This window comes from Petromyzon marinus, chromosome 7 (genome assembly GCF_048934315.1).
Source record: "Petromyzon marinus isolate PM22_M1 ecotype Great Lakes invasive population chromosome 7, UKy_Petmar_22M1.pri1.0, whole genome shotgun sequence".
NCBI classification, from domain to species: Eukaryota; Metazoa; Chordata; class Hyperoartia; order Petromyzontiformes; family Petromyzontidae; genus Petromyzon; species Petromyzon marinus.
This window is the reverse complement of record NC_133673.1, coordinates 16,138,790-16,161,348: the sequence shown is the minus strand read 5'-3', so window position 1 is coordinate 16,161,348 and position 22,559 is coordinate 16,138,790. Positions and strand designations below refer to the sequence as shown.

Here is a 22,559-nt window from a genome sequence, read left to right as displayed (position 1 = left end):
TGCCTCGCCGCTCTCTGCACTCTTCGTCTATAACACCGTGGCCTTAAACGAGATGAGGTTTTGGGGCAATGAAAGTATGAAAACATAAGAATAGGTTGTACCCCTTCTGGCAGTAAAACAGGAGATGTTAAGATGTTCAAACACCAAATAGAAAACTTTTTGCAAGCAATCAAGTTCGCATTGGCCACGTGTACCCGTGGTGAACATGCAAGCCAACATACTCTGATAATAGATGATGCATTGTCTTTGAACCTGATTGGCCTGCGCCAGAGACGACAGCCTTCTTTAGGGCCTTTGCCTCACCAGTGTCAGACCAGAGAACGCCAAATGGCGAACAGCACAAAGACAAGGCACGATCAGAGCGTTTATCGATCGGGGAGAGCAGATACAGCGCAATAAGAGTTGGGGACTGAACTTAACGGGGCCTGATGAGACGTTATTTTAATGTTTCCTGATGAACAATTGTTCTTTTTGAATTGGAATATGAATAAGTACACTCATAGTAGTTATTGAGTAGCAGACAAACAATAATCACGAATGCATGAGGTAAATAGATTAATTTGTATTGAAAGTAAATTCATAACATGTTACTGGTACATTGCATTATGGGTAAAACCGCTACGGGGGGGGGGGGGGTTCAATGAAACATCCCTGACTTTTGCAGAGCACTAAATAATCTGCCAAAGTTAGCAACGGACGTTCATTGTACCGTGACATAAAAACGAGAGCACAGCCATGATGTTATTGACAAATGTGTCGTTATTTGTACTTGATCACCACTGCCAACGCAGCAGCAGCAGCATCACCAAGTATTTTTTTACGTTTAAAATTTGAATCGAATATCAGCACTGGAGAGACAAAGGCGGCCGGGCGTGGTGCTGGCCACCCACCCCTTCGTGAGCCTTCATAGGTGCTGCTCGCTAACAGCACTTGCCCCAAAAATCAGTTAAGTCTCTATGGGGGATCTTTCTCTTTGTTATTTTGTAGACTTTTTTGTAAATGGACTAAGCCAGGACGCATCTCTCGCTAGACGTTGACCGGTGGACGAGACTGGTAACGGAATAGCAGCCAAAGGAGGGGAAGCGTGGAGATGGAGCGACGAGATAGGTTCACGCGCGAGAGTTGAGACGGATAATAGCGGCACTGGCCTGCGAGGGATGGTGATGGCGCGTGGAGGCCTTTATCCAGCAGTGGATAGGCAGTGGCTGATGGTGACGATGTATTTGTACGTGTAGAGGAAGTGTCTCGTTTGACGAAGTTGCTACCCTTACGTCCTTACACTGAAAGTCGCGTGCTTGCTTCCTCGGTTCACTTGTGGGCCAAATTCCCACAACAGAGACGTGTGAGCAGCCAGCTGACATCGCCACCTGCCGGCCCTGACGCGGTCACCAGCCTCTGTTGTTTTTCTCCGCGAGTTTTTGTCCCGTCGTATTTATTGTCCTTTTTTATTTTTGCGAACGTTTTTACACTTGTGCGTCTCCTCTTCACCATCAACCCCCACCTTGTCGCTCTCTCGGATCTTGCCAACGGCGGTGGTGACGCCGCTGTCGGGGGACTGTTTAAGGCGCGCGTTCGATTTTGGCGACGGCGCTCGCCGGGGGTTTAAGCGGCAGGCGCGGCCCTCGTGCAAGCGGCGGGACGCGGAAGGCTCCGTGGAAGTGCCGGCACTTAGGGGGCCGTCCATAAATGACGTCACGCACCTGAGGGGGGGGGGGGGGTCGGTCAGACATTTGTGACGATGTGTGAGAAATGTGACGTCACGTAAAAATGCGCAACTTTAAATAAAAATATAATTGTTACAACAACACTAATTGTTATAACAACACTCCTACAACATCAGAGTGCAGCGCCACGTTAACAACGCACCACAATGGCAATAGTTTAAGGCGATTTGAAGCATGTTTTATTTTCAAAATGGAAATGTGGTTTAGGAGGGGGTCAGAGCTTTGTGACGTCATATTTGGGGAGGGGGGTGTGACTTTTTGTGACGCCGTGTGACGATGGGGGGGGGGGTCAAAAATCGTCCAAAATCGCATGACGTCATATATGGACGGCCCCTAACTTCAGAGGTGAATGTCTGAACCGGTCCTGAGCCTCACCTATCTCATCTCGCCTTTCCATGACTACCTGGTGCAGTGTGCAAACATCAGCGGTGAGGAGACATGCGGCCGGGGGTGATTTTGCCCACTCCACCGCCTCTTGGTAGCCCTGATAGGGGCAAACTAACGGCTCTTGCCGCCAACAGCCCATGTAGGCTATAGAGGGAGCTTTGTCTTTGTGCACGTGTACGCGCGCGTGTGTGTTTGTCTGTGTGTGTGGGGAGCGGTAATGTCGCAGTTAGCACGCTGCGCAAATAACCCGGCGAACCGAGTTCCATTCCCGCTCAGGGTCAACACCATTGACGATTATCTGAACCGGTCCTGGGCCTCCCCTAGGTCGACTCAGTCTCAAATGAGTACCTTGTGCTGTCTGTAAAAACATAGCCATTGGGGAGACAAAGGCGGCCGGGCATGTTGCTGGCCACCCACCCCCTCGTGTGCCGTTTCGGCTCCAACAGTCTGTCAAGGCTTCACGGGGGATCTTTGTTTTTGTGTGTGTGGAGAGTGGTACTGTAACGGTTAGTGTACTGCGCTACGAACCCGGCAACCCAGTGACGATTTTCTCAACCGATCCTGAACCTCCCCTAGGTCGACTCGGCCTCCAATGAGTAGCTGGTGCGGTGTGCAAACATCACCACTAGGGAGACAAAGGCGGCCGGGCGTGGTGCTGGCCGCCCACCCTCTCGTGTTCCATGCCGGCCTTGATAGGCGCTCGCTAACTGCCCTTTCCCCAACAGGCTGTGAAGGCTATACGGGGGATCTTTGTCTTTGTTTTGTCAGAAAGAGCCCGACTACGACAACATCCAGCAGCTCACGTACCTGGACATGATCATCTCGGAAACTCTGCGCCTCTTCCCGCCAGGGCTGCGGTACGAAGTCACCGTCCGTTCACCTGTCCTTCCGGCAAGGCGCATGTCACGTCTTCGCTTGGGGCAGCTTCATTAGACCGCATAATATAGACCTCATTTACATAGAGGCACCGCTCCTTGACAGTGATTGTAATTGCACCGGGTGGGTGATTCATCACAGAGAGTTGCCCCGTTTGGAAAGCTCAGGACCTCTGTCAGCCGTAAACCGTCGCGACGGCAGGCATTCAGTCTTGTCCGAATCGCCACCGTCATCGATATTGTCATCTTCATCGTTGGTCTCGAAGCCCAATGTTCAAAACACGTTGCTTTGCGATAACGCATTGGAATTAGTGGCGCGTATTAAAGCAATGTGTCGCGTTTCAAAACCTCTGGGATGCGTTACGTATAAAACGACACAAAACGGCGTTAACATTTAAGAGATGTACAGAAAACACCGCTGTGGCGCGGCCACAGAATTTCTCTCTGATGAGGTAGCCTGGTGGTACAGGGCTTGGAGCACTGAAGATACCACTGCTGAGATTCTGGGTTTGGCTCCAGCTTGCAGCCGCCACGAATAAATTGGGTCCCAGATCCTGGGCTCAGCTTGGTCCCTCTCGTGGAGGCTGCTTCTGCCAGCGGTGGCACGAGCGTGACATTGCAGGGCTGCACGTTTAACTTTAATCGCGAGAACGATTTGTTTCTCCTGGGCGTCTCAGAGCGGCTTGGCATCGCATCTCGTGTCAACACATTTGAACGGGCAGCTGTCCCTGTGCTGCACAAGGTGTGCTCAGCACCTGGCCTCCAAACGGTCATTGGTCTGCCAGCAAGTAGCGGATGGGGGGAGAGGCAGAGGCGGCAATGATTGCTGCTGTGCGTAATCCCAAATGAACAATTTTAGAAGCAAAACCAACCGCGGTTTGCGCTCGCTCTTTCCCAGGTTTGGACGCGAGGCGCTGCGCGACTGCGTGGTGAAGGGGGTGCGCATCCCGGCCAAGACGCACGTGGAGGTGCCGGTGGCCGTGCTGCACCGGGACCCACAGTACTGGCCCGAGCCTGACCGCTTCATCCCCGAGAGGCGAGTGAGCCGCGGCTGCCCGGAGATGTTAGCGACCTCGCCTAATATGCGGAAGGTCGTGGGTTCCATCCCGACTGTGACGCCTGCTGTACTTCTAAAGTTTGCGTCTTCTTCCCGTGGTCGTGTGGGTTTTTCTCTGGGTCCTCCGGTTTTTCCCACCACGTTCAGAAACAACGTGCGCTTAGAGTATTTGGCCCCTATACATTTCGTGGCCAGGTCGCTCCCAAAGTTCAAAGCTGCCACGACGCCAGGCTACAGACGAAACAAATAAATAGGTGATCGTCATCATCAGCCATTGTCAATCCACTGCTGAATGAAGGCCTCCCCACCCACCCACCCACTCGTGTGCCGTGCCGGCCTTCATCAGTCCTCGCAAACGGCACTTGCCCCAACAGCCTGTTAGGGTTACATTGTGGATCTTTATCTTTTAATGTGCGCCCGTGCGTGTGCCCGTGTGTGTGTGTTCGCGTGTGCATGGGCGCGCGTGTGTGTGTTCGCGTGTGCATGCGCGCGTGTGTGTCTGTGTTCGCGTGTGCATGCGCGACGCAGGTTCACCGCGGAGCAGAAGGCGGCACGCCACCCGTTCGTGTACCTGCCGTTTGGCGCAGGGCCACGTAACTGCATCGGCATGCGCCTGGCGCTGCTGGAGACCAAGGTGGCGCTCGTGCGCTTGCTGCACCGGTTCACCTTCCACATGACGCCCGATACACAGGTGCGGACGCGCCCCATGTGTATGTGTGTGTGTGTGTACGTTGAACTTCTTTTGCACCGTACGTAGCCAACCGTGCTCATCGGAGGTGCGGGGGAAGAGCAACAAACGACAACGCAGGATGAGTTTGCTGGGTAAAAAACGGCTCCCAACCAGAGTTGCTAATGCTTTGACTTTTGGCGTTGTTTTCTGGTCTACTAGCACTGGTGGTGAAAGACCTTGTGCACCAAATCTCCGGAGCTGGCCTTTTGGCTGAGTAAAACGGCAAACCACGTATTTTTTTATATGACGTGCGGGGTTTCTGTCGGTGCGGTCACTGGTGGCCACATTGAGGTCCTCAATTGGCTTCACTCGATGACTTGAGCTTAGTCTCGGGCGACCAACACCTCGAGTCGGACTCAGGATTTTATTATCGAAGCCGGCTCAGCAACTTTGAACTCCCTGAGGATCTACCAGGGCCTCTACCTCCACCTTGGATGTGTAATCGTTGAGATGCGGCGTATATTTCACGGGGATTTTGAATGTGAGCGAGTGAACGAATGAATGATCGATTTCGGATTTGCTTTGCCGCGTGACTCATGCTCGTCGCCGTGTCCTACATGTCACGGCATGCACAGTGCTTGACAAACGTGAGATTATTTGATCAGTTTTAAATAACGTTTCTGGGATTGCGACAGCGGTGTTGTACAAAGCACTCGTGGGAACAAAACAACACTTCGTTGCCTTCCAGCAAAGTGTACGTCGCAGCTTCATAGTCGCCGTTATTGTCATCAACCACGGTGAATCCACTGCTGGATGAAGGCCTCTCACAAGCTGCCTCTGTTAGGCTACGTAGGCTAAGTGTGTTGTTTTAATATGGGGCAATACTGATGATAGATCTGTTAATTTTCGTAATAAATGGTAATTTGTAGAAGAGTCATCCCAATGTAATATATACAATATGTATATTATATATGTATAATATACATTGGGGTGTATCCTGGTTGTAAATAATAATAATTTAGTACATATGGTATTCATGCCACTCTTACAGTGCAAGGCTCTCACGAAGGTGCTGTCATTCATGGACACGGCCTGCAGGAATTTCACCGCCAGGAGCCACGCTGCAATGTGTCATCACAATTGAGCCACGTGCGGTGTCATTTTTCCAATTCGGCAAAAACTTATACCGTGACGCTGGCAGACAGTGGGCCTACGTGTCGCACGACGTCACGGGATCTCCATGTCCCACTGTGAAGCTGACGGCGCGGAGTATTGCACGGTGAATACGCTCGCAGCGATAACCAGGGTGGCCTGCCAGATTCCAACCACGAACCTCGGCAACAAGCGGCAAACCCGCTGCCGCCTGGGCCCACGTCACCGCGCCGATGAACAGCTAACTTATTAAAACTGTTCACTGAAGCTCTCTTATCTTGTTCTGAGAACTCACGAACTGTTTTGTTCGATGCACCGATGAATGTTTCCTATGACTCGTGAAATCAGCCGCACGTCCACCGCCGTGCACGTCCAGGCGACGTCGCGAGCCGACGTCGGCAGGCCTACGTCGCGTCGGCGTTCGCGACGATTGTCGGCGTGCGTCTCGAACAAACCCGCACTGGCCGGCGGCGGCGGCGGCGGTGACGTGTGGTCAAACAGCCGCCTTGACCGATACAGCAAGGGGGGGGGGAGGGCTCGTCCAGCAGTGGATTGACCAAAGGGCTGTGCGTGTGCGTGGCGGCCGGCTGCGCGAGAGGTGACGCGCGTCTCGGTCACGCGGTGACGTGAGCGACCGTCGTCCCTGCTCTCAGGTCCCGCTGCGGCTCAAGTCGTTCACCACCCTGAGCCCCAAGGACGCGATCATGCTGAGGATCTCGGCGAATGGCGAGCCCAGGAAGAACTGACGCGTGCTGCACCGCACTCTCGTGGCAGCGTCCATCTGTGAAGAACGACTACGAAACACCCTCCTGTGTCAAGCGTGTCACCCTCAGTGTCTCGTGTGTCACCCTCCTGTGTCAAGCGTGTCACCCTCAGTGTCACGTGTCACCCTCAGTGTCTCATGTGTCACCCTCCTGTGTCAAGCGTGTCACCCTCAGTGTCACGTGTCACCCTCAGTGTCTCGTGTGTCACCCTCCTGTGTCAAGCGTGTCACCCTCCTGTGTCACGTGTCACCCTCCTGTGTCACGTGTCACCCTCCTGTGTCAAGCGTGTCACCCTCCTATGTCACGTGTCACCCTCCTGTGTCAAGCGTGTCACCCTCAGTGTCTCGTGTGTCACCCTCAGTGTCTCGTGTGTCACCCTCAGTGTCACGTGTCACCCTCAGTGTCTCATGTGTCACCCTCCTGTGTCAAGCGTGTCACCCTCAGTGTCACGTGTCACCCTCAGTGTCTCGTGTGTCACCCTCCTGTGTCAAGCGTGTCACCCTCCTGTGTCACGTGTCACCCTCCTGTGTCACGTGTCACCCTCCTATGTCACGTGTCACCCTCCTGTGTCAAGCGTGTCACCCTCAGTGTCTCGTGTGTCACCCTCAGTGTCTCGTGTGTCACCCTCAGTGTCACGTGTCACCCTCAGTGTCTCGTGTGTCACCCTCCTGTGTCAAGCGTGTCACCCTCCTGTGTCAAGCGTGTCACCCTCCTGTGTCACGTGTCACCCTCAGTGTCTCGTGTGTCACCCTCCTGTGTCAAGCGTGTCACCCTCCTGTGTCACGTGTCACCCTCCTGTGTCACGTGTCACCCTCCTGCGTCACGTGTCACCCTCAGTGTCTCGTGTGTCACCCTCAGTGTCAAGCGTGTCACCCTCCTGTGTCAAGCGTGTCACCCTCCTGTGTCAAGCGTGTCACCCTCAGTGTCTCGTGTGTCACCCTCAGTGTCTCGTGTGTCACCCTCAGTGTCACGTGTCACCCTCAGTGTCTCGTGTGTCACCCTCCTGTGTCAAGCGTGTCACCCTCCTGTGTCACGTGTCACCCTCCTGCGTCACGTGTCACCCTCAGTGTCTCGTGTGTCACCCTCCTGTGTCAAGCGTGTCACCCTCAGTGTCTCGTGTGTCACCCTCAGTGTCTCGTGCGTCACCCTCAGTGTCTCGTGTGTCACCCTCAGTGTCTAGTGTGTCACCCTCAGTGTGTCGTGTGTCACCCTGCTGTGTCAAGCGTGTCACCCTCAGTGTCTCGTGCGTCACCCTCCTGTGTCAAGCGTGTCACCCTCCTGTGTCAAGCGTGTCACCCTCAGTGTCTCGTGCGTCACCCTCAGTGTCACGTGTCACCCTCAGTGTCTCGTGTGTCACCCTCCTGTGTCAAGCGTGTCACCCTCAGTGTGTCGTGTGTCACCTTCAGTGTCTCGTGCGTCACCCTCAGTGTCTCGTGTGTCACCCTCCTGTGTCAAGCGTGTCACCCTCAGTGTCTCGTGTGTCACCCTCAGTGTCTCGTGCGTCACCCTCCTGTGTCAAGCGTGTCACCCTCAGTGTCTAGTGCGTCACCCTCAGTGTCTCGTGTGTCACCCTCAGTGTCTAGTGTGTCACCCTCAGTGTGTCGTGTGTCACCCTCAGTGTCTCTTGTGTCACCCTCAGTGTGTCGTGTGTCACCCTCAGTGTCTCGTGTGTCACCCTCAGTGTCTCGTGTGTCACCCTCAGTGTCTCGTGTGTCACCCTCAGTGTGTCACCCTCAGTGTCTCGTGTGTCACCCTCAGTGTCTCGTGTGTCACCCTCAGTGTCTCGTTTGTCACCCTCAGTGTCTCGTGTGTCACCCTCAGTGTCTCGTTTGTCACCCTCAGTGTCTCGTGTGTCACCCTCAGTGTCTCGTGTGTCACCCTCAGTGTCTCGTGTGTCACCCTCAGTGTGTCGTGTGTCACCCTCAGTGTCTCGTGTGTCACTCTCAGTGTCTCATTTGTCATCCTCCTGTGTCAAGCGTGTCACCCTCCTGTGTCACGTGTCACCCTCAGTGTGTCGTGTGTCACCCTCAGTGTCTCGTGTGTCACCCTCAGTGTCTCGTTTGTTACCCTCAGTGTCTCGTTTGTCACCCTCAGTGTCTCGTGCGTCACCCTCAGTGTCTCGTGTGTCACCCTCAGTGTCTCGTGTGTCACTCTCAGTGTCTCGTGTGTCATCCTCCTGTGTCAAGCGTGTCACCCTTCGTGTCTTGTGTGTCACCCTCAGTGTCTCGTGTGTCACCCTCAGTGTCTAGTGCGTCACCCTCAGTGTCTCGTGTGTCACCCTCAGTGTCTAGTGTGTCACCCTCAGTGTGTCGTGTGTCACCCTCAGTGTCTCTTGTGTCACCCTCAGTGTGTCGTGTGTCACCCTCAGTGTCTCGTGTGTCACCCTCAGTGTCTCGTGTGTCACCCTCAGTGTCTCGTGTGTCACCCTCAGTGTGTCACCCTCAGTGTCTCGTGTGTCACCCTCAGTGTCTCGTGTGTCACCCTCAGTGTCTCGTGTGTCACCCTCAGTGTCTCGTTTGTCACCCTCAGTGTCTCGTGTGTCACCCTCAGTGTCTCGTTTGTCACCCTCAGTGTCTCGTGTGTCACCCTCAGTGTCTCGTGTGTCACCCTCAGTGTCTCGTGTGTCACCCTCAGTGTGTCGTGTGTCACCCTCAGTGTGTCGTGTGTCACCCTCAGTGTCTCGTGTGTCACTCTCAGTGTCTCATTTGTCATCCTCCTGTGTCAAGCGTGTCACCCTCCTGTGTCACGTGTCACCCTCAGTGTGTCGTGTGTCACCCTCAGTGTCTCGTGTGTCACCCTCAGTGTCTCGTTTGTTACCCTCAGTGTCTCGTTTGTCACCCTCAGTGTCTCGTGCGTCACCCTCAGTGTCTCGTGTGTCACCCTCAGTGTCTCGTGTGTCACTCTCAGTGTCTCGTGTGTCATCCTCCTGTGTCAAGCGTGTCACCCTTCGTGTCTTGTGTGTCACCCTCAGTGTCTCGTGTGTCACCCTCAGTGTCTCGTGTGTCACCCTCAGTGTCTCGTTTGTCACCCTCAGTGGCTCGTGTCACCCTCAGAGTCTCGTGTGTCACCCTCAGAGTCTCGTGTGTCACCCTCCTGTGTCAAGCGTGTCACCCTCCTGTGTCAAGCGCGTCACCCTCAGTGTCTCGTGTGTCACCCTCAGTGTCACGTGTCACCCTCAGTGTCTCGTGTGTCACCCTCAGTGTCTCGTGTGTCACCCTCAGAGTCTCGTGTGTCACCCTCCTGTGTCAAGCGTGTCACCCTCCTGTGTCAAGCGTGTCACCCTCAGTGTCTCGTGTGTCACCCTCAGTGACACGTGTCACCCTCAGTGTCTCGTGTGTCACCCTCAGTGTCTCGTGCGTCACCCGTCGTGTTCTGTGCATGACCCTCTGTGTCACGTGTCACCCTTCGTCTTACGTCATGTTGTGTGGGGTGTGGGGGGGGATGTGGGGGGGGGGGGGATGTGTGGGAGCGCCGGGTGGCTGAAGCACAGCAGGTTGGCACAGTAGGGGGCACAGGTGGTGCATCAGCCAGTCATCTCAGTCATCTCAGTCAGTCGACCCGTGGCACCTGCTGGGTCTGCCCCGTGACCTCCTGGCAGCGGGCGTTCGACACTTCACGTGGCCTCAAGGTGCACATGGCCTGGCACAAGCGTCGTGGTGATATCACCGCCACTTAGTTGTGAATGGCGGTTGTTGTTGGGGGTGTGGGGGGTGGTGTGGGGGGGGGGTGGTGGCCCTGGGGGGTTGTATGGGGGGGGGTGACCCTGGGGGGGTGGCCCTGGTGGGTGGTGTGGGGAGAGTGGCCTTGGGGGGTGGTGTGGGGGTGGTTTGGGGGGGTGTGGGGGGCGGGGTCGTTGGCTGCATCGCTCGTCACGGGACCGAGGTGACGGTGTCCGTTTTTGGCTTTTACTGCCATGGCAACGGCCGCAGCGCCGCACGGCACGCGTCGACTGATGCCGCTCGGCACCGTCGGCGCCCCCCGCCCTTCCACCCCCCTCTCCCCCCCCCTTCACCCCCCCCCCCCCACCACTCCAAGCGCTCGCCGCTCCTCCGCGTGATTGGAAAATTTTCCGGCTCTCCCGCCGCCCTCAATTATCGAGCGCCGCCAAAAAAGTGCCCCGCGCTAGATTTGTCACAAGGCCACTCACTGCCGGTTACGGGGAAAGCGTTTCGCTCGCGAAAGCGCGCACATTGGATCGTTTGGCTGGCCAAGCCGGGGTTGTGGCGGGCGGTCGTGGAGCCAACCGGAGGCGCCACCGTGCCGTACGCACGGCACGTGGGTCGCGCGCTCGCGCACAGGCGCCGGGCTCAGGTCTCGAGGGCGCGCGTTCTCCTGATTCATGACCACCGGCGGCGTTGCGTCGTAAAAGCGTCATTGGAATTGATGGATTTCCGTCAATCCGTGGCCTCTTTGACGTGCGTTTAGCCATTTGCGAATTAGCACCGAGAAATAAGAACGGGAGCGAGGCGCTCCCAAAGCGTGCGTCCGGGACGCATTTTTGAAGTTCGCGGTTCGGGATCCACGCAAAACAACAATTTAAACTTGGCGAAGCGTCTCAAAGCGACCTTTGAGATCGCCCCTCAAGCCGGCAGCAACGCGCCGAGCATGAACGGTGGCAACGGTCCGGAGGACGCGACGCGCATTCCTCGATTCCCCGCGGCACCGCCGATGTTCAATTAACGGAGAGCGTGGGTCGCGGGGCAGACGCCGCGACCCGCCATCGTTGACCTCGAAGCGTGCGGGGCTCGGCGAGAGGGTGACCGGCGGGGAAGGGGGGTTCATCCCCCCCCCCCCGGTCTCGTAGCTGTTCTTTTGAGTGCGTGGATGCTCTTTGACACGTGACCCCAAGGATGATTGCCTATAATATTTATAGCTATTACACGTTTGATCGGGAATTTGGATGGTAATTGGAAAAACACCCGTGGTGGTATGTCTGTGTTAAGGTTGTATTTTATGTGTCTGTGTGTGAAGATTGTATTTTGTTTAAAATGTTGGTGTCTCTTATACGCAGTGTAATCGTTTGAAGAAAGGTTTGGGGAATTTGTAAAACAAAAATCAGAATGGAATGATGGGTATATATAATGATGTAATCAGCAATCTACCTTTGATGGGTGAGTTTAAAGTGGTGAATAATGTTTGTGCCGTGCTCTTAACAGTATATGAACATACCCCCACATACGTCGATCGTGTTGTATATCAGGGAAGAAAAATCTACAGGAAGTGAATACCGCGAATTAAAATATTATCAAGAGGCCTGTGTAATACTTGCCCTTTTAAAGAGAACCTCCCCGTTCGCATCACGTGTTGAACATTACAACGTTGCTGCTTCACTCTTTACAATTACTCCTCGCTCGCGGCCTTTGCCTAATTAAACGCTTTAAACGTGTGCACGTGGTCGTGAACACGGCCGTCAAATCAATTGTGGAGCGCGCGCGTGCACGTGTGGGTCTCGTTGCCCTGCGAGGCTTCCCCGGGGACTCTGCCGACTCGTGGAGTGGGCCCTAAGCGCTCTGTGATCCGCTCACCCTCCTTTCCTCGGCTGCATGTGGAGGTCATTGAACCGCCACTCGGGCGCTTGGTGGTCGTGGTGGCTACGCTGCTGCCTGTAACACCCAGCGCTGTGGAGGCTGCAGCAGCAGCAGCAGCAGGGGGGGGGGGGGTTGTTGGATCACCGCGCACATTGACGTTGTCGTGAAATCCCCTTCTCCGCGGACGCCGGGGAGGTGCCCGTATCCTGGCTCGCCAGGAGAAGGCGGTACAGCAAAGTGTGGACGCAAAAGCCATCTGTTTCCATCAGAACGGGGATCGAGCGTTGCCCCCTCGCATAATGCGTGGATTTCCCCCGGGTGCTTCGGTTTCCTCCCCCACGTGTATAATTAACACGACTCATCGTAAATTGGCTTAAAACGTTTTAAAATAAAAAAAAACAATGCAGGACCCTCCTGAAAAAGACTCCTACGACTCGGTGTGCTTACTCTTGATAAATAAGTAATTATAATAATTATGATTAAATGACACCGAGATTATTTAACCACGCGGTGCGCTCACACCGAGCGCTCGTCAATGCTCGCCGTTCCCAGCCATCGTCGCCGTTGTCGCCAGCAGCTGCCGCTCGCTCCCCTGTTGCCGTGACACGCCACGGGATATGTGGTCTCTCCTCTCTGGCTGCCACTCCATGACCCGTCCCGACCAGCGGCCACAGTCCCAAAGCAGCATGGAGAGGTGCATGCTCGGACTTGCGATAACAGCTTCTTGGGCCTTCCTGTTGAAGTAAATGCAATCTGTCTATGCTGACACACAGAGAGAGAGCGAGAAAGAGACGCTTTCAAGGTAAAAGGTTTAAATTGTGTCTAAGCATCATCGTTCGTCTCGACCGCCAACTATCCAATTAGCGGTGATAGATTCATGCCGGACGAAGGGCTCCCAAAGTCGTCGCCGTCTCCCAGTGCAACAATCCATCCAGCTCCATCACACGAGCTCATCGTTCCATCTCCGCGGTGCACGTACCCTTTGGGGCTGTGTGCTCCCCCCCCCCCCCGCCCTCTGCTTTGTCTGCCTCTCTTTCATTAGGTCTCGGCAGCCAGCCACCATCTCTGTTGGTTACGTGTCCTACCGAAGCAGCCCCCTTTCTCGTAACGGCTTGCTACGAGGAAGGGGGCCTCTCGGTCTAAATTCTAAGCGTGCATCTTTGTGCGCTTCGGAGCTGTTGTGACGTGGATCAGAAACACGGACATTGCAAACCACGGTCCCACGTGCAGTGGTATCCCTATCATCGCAGTGTCCTGCTGAGAGCGTACATGTCATAGGTATGTAATATGTTGCTGTAAGTGACACCTGTCATGTACGCATGTTAATGGGGGTAGGACAAACAGTAATTGCATGCGCGTCATTGGGTGTATGATGTATGCATGGTGAGCGGTAGTGCCGTGGTTAGCGCACTGACTACCCCAGTGCGTGTCCCACTCGCCGCCAACAGCGGCGAGTGGGACACGCACTGGGGTACTATTTAATGGAGCGAGTGTCCCATTGTTGGTGCATCACACATTGCGTCTCTCTCTCTCTCTCTCTGCGCGTGTTATCTGGCACTCAAAAAACCGTGAATTGGAATTTCTTGCTTCGGTGCCTCCGAAAGCTTAAGGCACGGGCTGCCAACAACTGATTCATTAATGACGGAATGTATGCACCCAGGACATCGTGAACGAGTTAAAATTGACTTATTTTAGAAAAGGAAGTAGGCATGGCCAGGGCACTTCGCTGGAAGGGATCGTGACCCTGTGGGCTCAAGGAGGGAACCAACGCAGAGAACGATTTTACCGGAGAGACGGAGCAATGACAGCGTCTCGTGTACGGGTGCGAGGGGAGGGGGTTATGATTTATCGCAGGATCGTGAGAGATCCCGGCGACTTGGGGAGGCGTCCATCCAACAGTGGAATGACCACGTCTACTTCTGATGATCAAACTTTCCTCATTTGGCTTTAGCCTCCGTAAATGTTGAATAATAATGGGCTCACTCTCTCCCTGCACGTGATCCCAATTTGGAGTTAATCATTGCGCCCCTTCTATAAATCAAGATGCAGCTGCCATCACTTCCGATCTCCCATTAAATCATCGCGACACGAAGCGGCGTGCCCCGTGCGACCCTCTTAGCGCCGTGATAAATCCTTAATGGAAAATCGCAGCACTCTCCGTCACATCGCCTTCATCCAGGAGCTTGGCAGTGGTCGGGGCGGGCACGCGGTTCCAAGAGTTTGCGAGTGACTCGCCTTCTTTAAGCACTCCCCGGGACCACGGAATCGTCTTCGCTCCGTACAATCTCTGATTCCACCAGGGCCCCGGCTCTCACTAGGTGTTTTCCCGGAACGCTGCTAGGCCGGTTTGGGGCACGGATGGATTCTGGGCGTAAGGCACTGCCACGACAGTACGAGGTACGCCTATCCATTAAATTATTCTATTCATCATCGGCCATTATCGATCCACTGCTGGACGAGGGCTTCCTCCACACCTGTAATGTGTTCGTCAATGTACACCTGTGACAAAATAACCCGCCATGTGCCCACCCTCGTCAGATGAAGCTCAGCAGGTTTGAGCCCGGGCACTGCTTGGATGAGCGACCTCCACGCACGTACGAGGTTGTCATAAGCTGATGTGGGACTGCATTATCAGCAGAAGTCGGTGCAGCAAATGCCACTGTGATGTGCAGTACTACGCTCCAACATTGTACTGTGCTACGGGCGTACACACCTGCACCTCCGCCGTCCATCAACCCGCACTGACCATCGTGGTGAGGTATGGTCACTTAATCCTCGCCAGCAGCACGGCGTGGAGAGGGCCCTCATCCAGCAGTGGATGGGCATGAGGATGACAAACACGGATTTCGGGCCCAGCAATCGCCTGAGCCCAAGGCTCAATTGGATCCGGGTTTGCGGCACGCCACGTGCAGTGCGCCGCGTGGCGACAACAAAGAACAAAGATCCCCCGTATAACCTTAACGGACTTGGGGCAAGTGTTAGCGAGCACCTATCAAGGCCGGAACGGCACACGAGGGGGTGGGTGGCCAGTAAACACGCCCGACCGCCTTTGTCTCCCCAGTGGCGATGTTTACGCACCGCACCAGGTACTCATTTGAGCCTGAGTCGACCTAGGAGGGGAGGCCCAGTACCGGTTAAGATAATCGTCACTGGTGTTGGACGTGAGCGGGAATCGAACTCGGGTCGCCAGGTTCGTAGCGTAGCGCTAACCGCTGCACCACCGCTCCTAATCACCCTGTGCCACGCACTCGCAATCCCCAGGCGACCCGACAAGATTGTGTGTAATTATTCAGAAACTTGTAATCAGTGACGGCCTACGGGAGGGGTGTGGGAGATGTTTGCTGATGATGGCGTGGAATGGTGGAGTTTAAAATTAGAGTCCCTCCCCCCCCCTCCCCTGGTCGCGCCTGGAGATCGTGAGATTACAGCCCCCGGTGTCTGAGGATCACAATTCGCGGTCATTAATCACATCCGCGCGTCCCCCATTCTTAGCGCGCCCCAACCCACCCCACACACACACTGTGTGTGCAGCGGCATAAATAGCACGCACGGGCTTGATGGTAATTGGCGTGAGATATGACTCGTGCTGGAAGCGAATTAAATATATATATCTGCTGTTGTCAAGCGTGGCGAGAGAGAAGAGAGAGAGAGCGAGCGAACGTCGCGGCGAGTGGCTGTGCCGAGCCCGCGAATCGTTTCGAGAAGGGATTCTCTCTTGTTCCGTGGGTGTTGTTCGTTCGCGTTTGTGACCGCCTCCTTCCTCTGTTGCCCCTCGTTGTGTGCGCACGGTCCCGCTCGGCTCCCTTTAGCCCCTGAGTGCGCGGGGCTTCGTCTCGCTCGGTATTGCTCGCAATGCAGCCGACCTGGCAGGCTTGGAGTAGGAATTATCGGCGTAAGGCACTACAACTGGAGAGTACAGAATGCACCGATCCATGATAATCCATCCATATTCTTGTACGCTTTATCAATATTATCCTGTACGGTGAAATGGATGTGGCGAGCCGAAATCATTTACCCGAACGGCGTTCTGCACTGCTTTTGCTGTCCTTCCTCCGCACGGGTTGGCAACGTACGGCGCGAAAGACGTTCTACACACGTGTTCATTGAAATGACGCACTGCGTGAATGTGCAAACTCGACTCCCCGTTTGGGTGAAGCGATCGACATCGATGATTACGCCACGTGGTTCGGAGCACTGCTCTCAGGATGTCCACACTGGCACCACCCCCCCCGCTCCCTTTACCCCGTCCCGTGTCGTGCGTCGAGAGTCAACGCCGCGGAATGTGGGCCACGTGGTCCGGATGATGTCGGGTGGTCGATGGCGTTTTACTTGCACAGAGGTTCTGTGGATGGGTGGGATGGGGGCGTTGGATGGGGAAAGCTGTGGACTCCACAACTGAAACTCGAACGAAGATTGGTCGAGGCGGTGGAGTTGGTTTGATGCAGGGTTACTACGACTCGTGGCTGGCTGTGGTTGTTGTTGTCTCGTTGTGCTCTCGGGTTGTTGTTGTTGTTGTTGTTTTGCTGCCTTGCCCAAGCTTGTAATTGGTGTTGATTTGAACTGATGTGGTGTTTATTTATAGCGACGTTCTTACATTTCCTATATCTTGCACTCGTATCGTCTTGTACTGTTTGGTTGCTGTAACTCGCTGACCACTCAACCACTACTGGACATCTGTGTAAAAGAGCTTCATAGCTCATCGTAATCCATCTACACGATTTATAAAACAGATTCTGAATCTGTCGAGTATTTGGTTAGGGGTAGGTGTAGTTAGGGCTAGTACTAGTGGTTGGTTAGGGCTAGTACTAGTGGCTGGTTGGTTAGGGCTAGGTACTAGTGGCTGATTGGTTAGGGCTAGGTACTAGTGGCTGGTTGGTTAGGGCTAGGTACTAGTGGCTGGTTGGTTGGGGCTAGGTACTAGTGGCTGGCTGGTTGGTTGGGGCTAGGTACTAGTGGCTGGTTGGTTGGTTGGGGCCACTCCTTCCCCAACTCGTCTCCTCTTCAGCGCGTGGAGTCGCCACGGGGAGGAGAGAGAACGACCCTCGCCACCAGAGGGAGGCACACGAGCCCGCTTCGGCCTCCCCTCCCCAATGCTGGCGGGTGTGGGGTTTGGGGGGCTGGGGTTTGGGGGGCCTGAAGTTTGGGGGGCCTGAAGTTTGGGGGGGCTGGAGTTTGGGGGGGGCTGGAGTTTGGGGGGGCTGGGGTTTGGGGGGGCTGGGGTTTGGGGGGCCTGGGGTTTGGGGGGCCTGGGGTTTGGGGGGGCTGGGGTTTGGGGGGGCTGGGGTTTGGGGGGGCTGGGGTTTGGGGGGGCTGGGGTTTGGGGGGGCTGGGGTTTGGGGGGGCTGGGGTTTGGGGGGGCTGGGGTTTGGGGGGGCTGGGGTTTGGGGGGGCTGGGGTTTGGGGGGGCTGGGGTTTGGGGGGGCTGGGGTTTGGGGGGGCTGGGGTTTGGGGGGGCTGGCGTGCTCAGGAACTTGCTCCGCTGTTTCCACTGCCGCGCCTGGGGAATCGAAGCAAGTCCAGCGTGCTGATAACCATGACACCCAGGCGTCATCAAGACAAAGATCCCCCGTATAGCTTCAACAGACTGTTTGGGGCAAGTGCTGTTAGCGAGTAACGCCTATGAAATGCCGGCACGGCACACGAGGAGGTGAGTGGCCAGCACCACGCCCGGCCGCCTTTGTCTCCCCACTGTCGATATTTCCACATTGCACCATGCACTCATTTGAGGCTGAGACGACCTAGACGACAGTCATAAAGCAACAACAATATCCCCATGATTATTCAGTTAATACTTGTCGACATTCATTGTATAACTATGACTGTCAGTCATTGGGTTTCACTATTAGTCTGCACGTGCAAATCGATGGTTTTGTTAAAACGCTGCATCAATCATCATCCGATGCTACTTTTGCTGCAATCCGATTCTCCTTACGATCAATTCCGACCGCAGCAACGCTTCCAACCTCCTCCCGATCTCCCGGACTGCCAGGTTGGATGGGTCGGGGACTGTGCAATGTGTTGACGATGGTTGGAGTCCAGGGTAACGGCCCAAGTGAAGCGCTGGTCGATGGGTTTTGCACAGCAGCGCTTGACGGATTCACTTAGAAATGGACTGAGCCCATTTGTCGCTGAGTTTAAAAACCAAAACCCGTAATGTTCCGCTCACTTCCCCTTCGCGGTTGTAAGTGTGGGAGCAGCTATCGAGTGTGCAGGTCCAATAGACTGGAGCTCGAGGGGTCCCAGGCTATGAAGAGTGGTGGCGAGGGGGGTGCTATTTAATTCCTTCCACCGAGGCCCATGCCGATCACGCCACTGAGTGGGAGTCGCGAATGCAAATTATAGAGCGGATGGCTGGCGCCGTTAATTATGGAGAAGGTTATATTTGTGCTAATTGATTAGAGGGGTGCGACGGCGTGATGGAGCGCCAGGTCCCCGTCGATTTTCAGTGCCGATGTCCACCGGCACTCCTGCAGAGTGCGGGACTGTGGATGCGTACTGCCCGTGCCTGCCATTGGCTCAATGGGCACAGAGACGCGTGTGCCTTTGTGGTGCCGTGGCACGCGCCGCTGCGCTATGGAAAATAAAATCCAATTGTGAATGGGTGGGAGGCTGTTGCATGAGTTCGATTCCCGACCACGCCTTAATCGGCGGTGTGGTATACGAGCCAGTGCTGGGACTCCCACCTAGGTGAACTCAGCCGTAAATGATCTATCGGTGCTGTATGTGTGGACATCATCGCCTTAGGGAGACAAAGGTGGCCGGGTGCGGTGGCGGCCACACCACCGGCTCGTGTGCCACGTTGGACTTCACATAGATACTCGTTATGAACAAACACAGCCAAAGATCCCCCGTGTAGCCTTAACAGACTGTTAGGGCAAGTGCTGTTAGCGAGCACCTATTAAGGCCGACACGGCACACGAGGGGATGGGTCGCCAAGACCACGCTCGGCCGCCTTTATTTCCCTAGTGGCGATGTTTACACACCACACCAGGTACTCATTTTAGGCTGAGTCGACCTAGGAGATGCCCAGGAGCGGTTCTGACAATCGTCACTGGTGTTGACCGTGAGCGGGAATCGAACTCGGGTAGCCGGGTTGCTAGTGCAGCGCGCTAACTGCTACACCACCGCTCCCCACGTATTCCTTACACGCAACTGTCCCAGCCCACACACACACACGCAACTGCCCCTAGATGCGTGTGTGTGTGCGTGTGTGCGATACGACAAGTGAAAGGCACCGAGACAAACACCAACGTCAGACAAAATAAAATGACACAATTCCCCAAACGGCGCTCGAACAGATGAGACGAGGACCTTCACTCTTCATCCCCCCCCTTCTACCTCTGTTGTTGTTGTTGTTGATGATGAAACGCAGTCACGGCGAGTCGAGCGGGCTCGCGGGGCGACGAGACGGAATTAATTTGGGGTCCTTTGTTCTGACGCTGGGCGATTTGAAGGCCGCGCGCGAGACCCGACTCGCTCACGCTGGGATGGCATCACGTGGGATGCAGTCGTCTTGCCTCACATTTATACTTCATCGCTGCCCTTCATTTGCGTTTGTTTTGCGTTTGTCATTTTGAGTGACCCAGGTCACTCTTGCAAATGAAACTCCATCCTGGCGTCTGGAGTGCTCGGCTGGTTCAACAAAGCCCGACATCTCGATGTCCTCCTGCCGCCTCGAATGATCCTCCCGAAAGCCCACGAGCCGTGATGGTGTCCGAGACCGCCGCCTGACGACTTGTTGTTTAGCTGTTAACATATATATGAAACAAAAATATAAACACGTACAATACTTTGCCAATCCACTGCTGGATGTAGGCCTCCACATACCGTGTCGGCTGTTTGACCATACTTCACCACACTGGTCAGTGCGGTTTGGTGAAGGGGTGGCCTAAAAAACCGATTCGCAGAGCACTCTCCACTGATGTTAGCCATGGCCATGAATTGAACTCGCGTGACCGGATTCATAGCGCGCTGACCACTACTTTCCTGCTCCTATGTGGTCTTCCCTCCCGTTGTCTCCTTTCCCAGTTTCCAATAACCTCGCTCAATTCAAGAAACATGAAGCCTCAATCCCGCACGTAATTAATACGTGCTGTTTGTTGCTGGCAGCTTTGCGTGTGTGGCGCGCCTTTTGGTGCCGATGTGCTCAGCCACGTTGCACAGCCTCCCGCCCTTGCACAATTTGATTTTCTTTCCAAGTTGCGCTAAACGCATCGACGGGTCGACATTCATCGATCGTCCGCACGAAGAGACGCTTAATAAAAGTGAACGCAGCTCTCCCGCGAAAAATAATCCGAGCGCTCGGCAGCTCCCATCGATGAGCGCCGCGGGCCGGCGTCGCGCCTTGATGAGCGTCGCCCGAGTCACGTCCACAACGCGCTGCGGTCTGCACACATCTTGACTTTATTGTGCTATACATAGTAGTGTATCTCATCATCGTTATTATTATAATCATCATTATTATTATTCATGAATCAGTTGTCACCAGGGCTTAATTTCAGCCGGGTCGGTGGCCTGGAAATTATTTCCCGCACCCCGGCACACCATATTCCGTATACCACTTCTCGCTACGGGCTGTGGCCACGACAGCAGTTACGTGCCACCTGCTGCATCTACCAGCGACCCATAAAAGATTTCCCGCACCCCGGCACACCACACCCAGTATAACACCTCTCCCTACGGACTGTGGCTATTTGCGGCAGTCACGCCGCACCTACTCCAGTCTACCAGCGACCTGGAAAACATTCAGAGAGAAATTAAGCCCTGGCTGTCGCGCCATTCGGTGTAAACGAACATCGACCGACGAGACGAGTTTTAATTATTGCACGCGAACGAGACGGCGACGAGAGGCACTCTTAGGGCTCGTGTTCTGCACGGCGACGAGCGGACGTGGTCTCGCTGCCACAACCAACACGCACGGCCCAATCTACACACACACACGGCCCAGAGCAGGGGCCGGTACCAGGCTAGGTGGAGAAACGTCGGTGGTACCGCGCGAGCGGTTCACAATCGCAAGTTTGCGAGTTGCAAATCCTGGCTGGTGGGTTTCCGCGGGGTGGGGTTTGACTCGGCCCATCATTCCCTTGGGAGGGGCTCAATAAAACGGGTACGCTTTATTGGTGAAGTCAACAGTGGGTCGTCCTATGTGTATAGACTCTCTCCACGCCCATAGGAAATGAGGAATTTCCACGTGGGCTGATCACGGTAGATGATCACCACTGCCTCTCAATGATCGCTTGAGCAGGACATCGTTCAGCCTCGGTGGCCTGGTGGAAGTGGACACGGCTCCTGGTGGGGTGGGGGTTTAATTCCCCATCTCTCTGTAGTCGGGTGCGTGGGCCCATGCGGGTGGCCCCGGCCCAGTTGTGCCACGGTGGGGGCCGAGTACCGAACCGGCCGTGGTGGGGGGCACCTTGGTGGTGGGGGACACCGCCGATGATGGCCCGTTGGACAAGCACATCAACTCTTCCTCTGCCTTTTTGTCACTCCACTGCTGGACGAGCGCCTCCACTCACCGCGCGGACCGTGGGGGGATGGTATTGCCACGCTGCAAAGCGATGGTGAGCGAAGGTTTGATGATGGTAATCGTTTGTTTTTGATATTACCTCCCTGCAGACGCAAGGGAGGCTGGTGACGGTAAGGAGCACAAACGTTGGAGCACATCACAGCACAACAGTGAACTTTGCTGCACTGAACTCGGCCCACGCGCACTCTGCAGGCGGAGTCCTGCTTAGCTTTCAAGATCTGGCTAGATCGGGCATTTTCATGGTCATTTGGTCCGATTGGCATACGTTTAGAAGGACCGATATCTTTATATGGCCAAATGAAAGTTAATGTTGTGATCGCCTACTCCACCGAGAAGCTTATGGGCCTTGCATTGAGACCAGGCTTTAAGTATTTTCTGCTTAAACAGCTGAGATCTCGCGGGTCCAGGATAGGAGTATCGCCAGGTGAGTGCGAGTGACCCGGTGTGTCTCTGACACTTTGCCAGCTTGGGTGAGAGTCGATGACGCTGCCAACCGCCTCGGAGCCTCTTGGGACGAGCGCTTGGGCCACGAAGCAGGGCAACGTACAGTGCGGCACACGTGTGGTCGTAGACGCGTGGCCCTGACGGGAGTGGCCTTTCCGTTAAATCAAATTTCTAAAAGTAGGGGGGGCGGCGGGGGAGGGGCCTCACGGTGCGATTTGTTGTACTCCGTCGACGGAATGACTTCTTGGCGTTACGGAGTCCGCGTCTCTGCGTTGTTGTCGCTGTCCGCCGCACTGGTGGTGCTGAATCGGACCGCGAGTGCGAGCGACGCAGTGGGCGAGGAGGTGGAAAGCGGCTCAGCCGCGTTCACAAAGCGAATCGTGCGCGCGTGTTTCTTCGTGGGGATTTTTTTTCTCACTCCGTTTCGTCGAA

The 22,559-nt window shown here is 55.1% G+C and overlaps 1 protein-coding gene and 1 long non-coding RNA gene across 5 annotated transcripts in view; both read left to right on the top strand.

Annotated features, from left to right (window-relative positions):
- The window catches only part of LOC116940083 (thromboxane-A synthase-like), a 35,605-nt gene extending 27,790 nt beyond the window's left edge, over positions 1-7,815 (top strand). For all 4 annotated transcript variants that reach the window (XM_032949402.2, XM_032949401.2, XM_032949400.2 and 1 more), the window contains exons 11-14: positions 2,880-2,968; positions 3,885-4,022; positions 4,572-4,734; positions 6,519-7,815. In XM_032949402.2, the coding sequence (XP_032805293.1) occupies positions 2,880-2,968; positions 3,885-4,022; positions 4,572-4,734; positions 6,519-6,611 (483 nt within the window). In that variant the 3' untranslated portion in view covers positions 6,612-7,815. The remainder of the gene's footprint in view (positions 1-2,879; positions 2,969-3,884; positions 4,023-4,571; positions 4,735-6,518) is intronic.
- Positions 7,816-12,653: 4,838 nt separating this feature from the next.
- LOC142924039 (uncharacterized) lies at positions 12,654-19,946 on the top strand. Its single transcript, XR_012941185.1, has 2 exons — positions 12,654-14,554; positions 19,744-19,946. It is a non-coding gene; the product is annotated as an uncharacterized LOC142924039 (long non-coding RNA).
- The last annotated feature ends 2,613 nt before the right edge of the window (positions 19,947-22,559 follow it).